At 40.5% G+C, this 4,284-nt stretch overlaps 1 protein-coding gene across 1 annotated transcript in view; it reads left to right on the forward strand.

The window, feature by feature from the left end:
• Positions 1-1,077: 1,077 nt before the first annotated feature.
• LOC103921621 (cell surface glycoprotein CD200 receptor 1-A-like) overlaps positions 1,078-4,284 on the forward strand; it is a 17,119-nt gene continuing 13,912 nt past the window's right edge. Inside the window, exon 1 of the mRNA XM_009329618.1 lies at positions 1,078-1,165. Within this exon, the coding sequence (XP_009327893.1) occupies positions 1,078-1,165 (88 nt within the window). The remainder of the gene's footprint in view (positions 1,166-4,284) is intronic.

Genomic DNA, 4,284 nt, shown 5'->3' on the forward strand with positions numbered 1-4,284 from the left:
ACAGCAGACTACACCCATCAGTACAGCTTGCCGATGTTCAAACATGGTGTGCAGTCCTAGCTCCTGAGCAGTTCAATTTCCTGCCAACTTTGTTCTGTTTTCTGTCTTTACCTCTTATGTCTCTGTCCTCAGTAGTAATTATTCTCACTTGTAGCTTTCAACAGCTGAGGCCTTTTCTCTACTGCTGGCCCACAGAACTGTGCTCGGGAAGTGCTGTGGCTTAAGAAAGGAAAGAAACCCTGAATATGAAATTAGTAGATCAGTGAGGAGGTGGGGAAACAGGTACAGTATTATTTAAAAAAAAACCCACACAACAGTATTCTGAAAAAAAACAAACAGTTTTTCAGTGAAAGATGTGGGCCAGCTTCAATTTCTGTATTATTTCTGTTGAAAAGTATGTAAAATAGGCTTTTCTTTCCCCTCAAAACTCAGTTTCTCCCCCCAGGGTCTGGAAAGCCTTGTTGTTCAAGAGAACTACGCTGCTAGTAGCTAAGTAGCTACTGAAGGGAGAAATCATTAAAAATGTCACTTACAGAGAAGACTTGAGACTGCTAATTTTTTTGAGGGAGGCATGAGGAGGAATTTTATTGGAGGCAGTGACAAAGAAGTAGCAGCAGCAGTAGTAGTAGTAGTAGTAGTAGTAATGACAAATATGAAGAATAAGTTTCTCTCTAGCTTCCCAAGACTAAGATTTCCTTTCTGATATTAAACTCAGCCTTGAATAATCTCCTCTGCTTTTACCCCCTCTGAGCTCTGCTGCAGGGTTTATCTTCACTCATCAGCCTCCTGAGGAGAGCCAATGAACGGAAGGCAGAGTTGTTCAATCTGTTTCCTCAGTGTTCGCCTAGGCTCTCAGCACAGGAAGCCTAGTGCTCTGAAAAGTCAGAAGGAGGAACCTCTCCAGCTTTGAGGAGACAGTCTATCAGGAGCACACACAGCTAGAGGAGAGGAGTGGGAAAGGGGGAAGAGAAAACACTGACATTGGCTGCTCAGGATGCACTGGCAGGCAAGAAATACTCCCCATGACCACAGCTAGGTTGGCGGCAGGATGAATGGAGTGACGGAGCTGCCTGAGCGATGAAAGCAGGAGCCGACATGAAGATTGCTGGGAAGACTCTGTGTGTTTTTGTGCTGCTTGCTATCACCAAGGTCATGAGAACAGTAGGTAAGTCTAACTGGGACCAATCAGCCGTCAGGATGGAAGAAAGGGAAATGTGCACAGGTATTTTCTTTCCATAAAAGCTATTCATCATGCTGTGACTTTCTTTAATTGCTAAAAATTATGGAGCACAACTAAAACACGCTTCCTCAATATCCACTCCTGCTCTTCTTTCCTTAGTGGTCACAAGGCTGCCAGGAATCATCCCTGTGACTTCCATGTAGGCAATTATTTAGTAACCCTTAGTTGGGAATGTACCGTTTGTCACAGACAGCCTTTTTATTCTGACCTCTAAATCCACATCATCTGAGAAACTGATCCAATTGACAAATTGAAAAATATGCCCGGGAAAGTGTTTGTGAACTTGAAGCTTTTGGCCACGTGGTTTCTGCTGAAGAGGGGCTATAGATACTCTGAAATAGGACAGGGATCTCTTGCATCTTTCTGAGGAGTGATGGAAGATCACTGATGTGCTGACGGTAGGGAGCAGTTTCTGGAATTTCATTCTGAGGCTAATGGGCATGGTGAGTATCAAAAGTGGGCAAGGCTTTTGTGCCAAAGACAGCAGCACTCCTAAGCCTTTCTAACCCCGTCTTTTAGCGTAGTTGACTTAGTTTTAATATAGTTTAGCTACAGCAGTTAATGTCTCCCACATACTGTTCATTTGCATTTCTAGAGCTTGTGCTCTTCCAGACACAACACAGCAGTCTGGGGACTTGGTAATGGAACTAGGGATTTGCGCAGCAGCTCCAGAAACCTAAATTGTCTATATATACAGGGAGAAGGCAGATAGGTCTGTGAGATCCAAATTAAACTAGGGACATCTCTGAATAATATGTAACATGCATGTGTCCATTCCTATTACAGACAGATAGAACTAAACTGCATGGACATGAGTTATTCCATTCCACTTGGCCAGAAAATAAAAATGGCTCCTTGCTGATATTTTAAAGCAAAACGGATGCAGTCACTATTGGCAGTGAGGGAACACCCGTCTATAATGTGTTTGGCTGATCAAATGAGGAATCCAAAATGATTACCTCAGCGCTACCCATTGGAAAAAATTTAAATACTTCACAAACATTATTAAACTTTGCATCGGTAACCTCGTAACAGGCACAATGGAGGCAAAAAAACCTGTCCCTACTCTGTAGGTAAAGAACTATCTCAGAAGAATACTGAGGAACCTTCTCAGGGTCATACAGACAGGTTATGGTAGTGTCAGAGACAGTCTACATTTTTGAATACAGGTGCTCAAAAAGTAAAGGAGTATGGACACATCACAAAATGTTGAAGAAAATGGGGGAGACAAAGGGGAATCCTACTGGCAAAAATTCTTTTTAAAAATGGACTTTGCTGGAAATATTTAAAACCAATGCCAAAAAGGTTTTTTTTTCACCTGAAAGGTAACTGGATTTTAACTTCTTGGTGTCTTGGTGAATCAATGATATTTTCCTTCCAAGAACACAGAAAAAGATGTTCAGTTAAAATCTAATTTCGTGTTTGACCTTCCCCCCCTCCAAATAAAAAGCCACCCACATTTGACGGGAATTTTTTAGCTAACACTGCTCTTAAACTTATTTCCTTCAATATTACGGTGGCTGTTCTGAGCAAGATGTAGTGACAAGGTTTTTTTCTTCAGAGATCACAGGCTAAATGTGTCAAGCTGATCTAAAGTGTGTATTCTATCCAGAGAATTTTAGTGTTGTATGAAGCTCAGAAGGAACTATGACCCCCCTTCTGAAGACTAGAGCAAGCTACTCTGAATGAAATAAGTTCATGCAAAAACTCTTGTGAGTAACCAGGCTTTATCTGCATTAGCATTTTCCTTAACGTTTCCTTAGCATGTTGTTTTGTGTGGTTTGTTTAGTTTTTACAACAGCAGAAGAGGCAGCTCAGAAGCAAGGCTGAGGTCACTTCATGACTGTTGTATCTAGATCTGCCCCCAAGTAGAGTTGGATAAGATGCTACTCAAGCTGCTGGTGCATGATCTGTACTAACAATCCTTCTGCGACAATCCTCATAGTAGGAGCAGTGGAAAAGACTCAAAATTAAAACCTTTTCGGTAACACTTTGAAGATTTCTCTAGTTTAACTAAGCAGACAGGACACCTCAGGTGGTTGTGTACATACTCCAAAGGAAAGGGGATAAGGGAGAGCAAGATCTTCCATTAGAGTTCATGCAACAGATGTCTTTTTATTGGATTAACATTTGCAATGTTGGACTGTGTAAGTCCTGCATCTGCAGTTGTATCCTGTGACAACAGATATGAATAAATGCTTCAGAGGAACCTGCAAGAAATCCATTGTCAGTAATGAGATGTGATCCTCTATGGTTAGTTCAGTTTTATCAATAGTAAAAAATTTAACTCAGTGGCATTGCATCAGCGCTGGAATTAGAGTGCACGAGGTGAATAAAAGTGAAGTAGATTTACAGAGCAACCTGGCTAGACTTCAAGTTTACCTGCATACATAACTTTCTTGAATGCTACTGCTTTCATTTAGTTTCTTTCCTTAATATAACTTGTAAATCCTCTTTCACTAGTGTACTAGTGGTTTATTGCCTTCCTACTTTCTCTGTCCTAGTGTGTTTCAGTGCTCCTGAAACTGTTGCCTCCTAGTCTAGTTTACTGTGGAATCTTGCTCCAGATACAAAAAATCATAGACCAAAAAACTATTCTGGTAAACTTACATTTGTCTCCATTTCACTATTTCTTTGCTGCTCCTTTGGATCTATGTGCTGGAATAATTCTGACTTCTTTTACCCTAAAAACACCTGAATCCAAACAGCCTGTTTTTCTTACCCAAATGCTTAAAACAGAATTCTGTACTATTAAATTAAGCAAAAAATTTCTCAGAAGACATCTAAATTGCCCTAGATCTTCAAAGCATGTCCTTGTGACATTAATGTTTTACTTTGCTGTGGTCCAAACACAATGTCTGAATGTGTCTAGTTTCAAAACCACGGAAACAAGGAAGGTCAGTCTTGCAAGTTGACCACATACTCTATGACTACAAAGTAGGTTTTCTTGGGCATGCACTTGTAGAAGTACATGCTACTTAAAAGTCACAGTTGAGATTTTTTTTATTTAGAGGTACAATAATTCATAAGAAAAAAGTGTAGGG

This window comes from Pygoscelis adeliae, unplaced genomic scaffold (assembly GCF_000699105.1).
Source record: "Pygoscelis adeliae isolate BGI_AS28 unplaced genomic scaffold, ASM69910v1 Scaffold120, whole genome shotgun sequence".
Classification (NCBI taxonomy): domain Eukaryota; kingdom Metazoa; phylum Chordata; class Aves; order Sphenisciformes; family Spheniscidae; genus Pygoscelis; species Pygoscelis adeliae.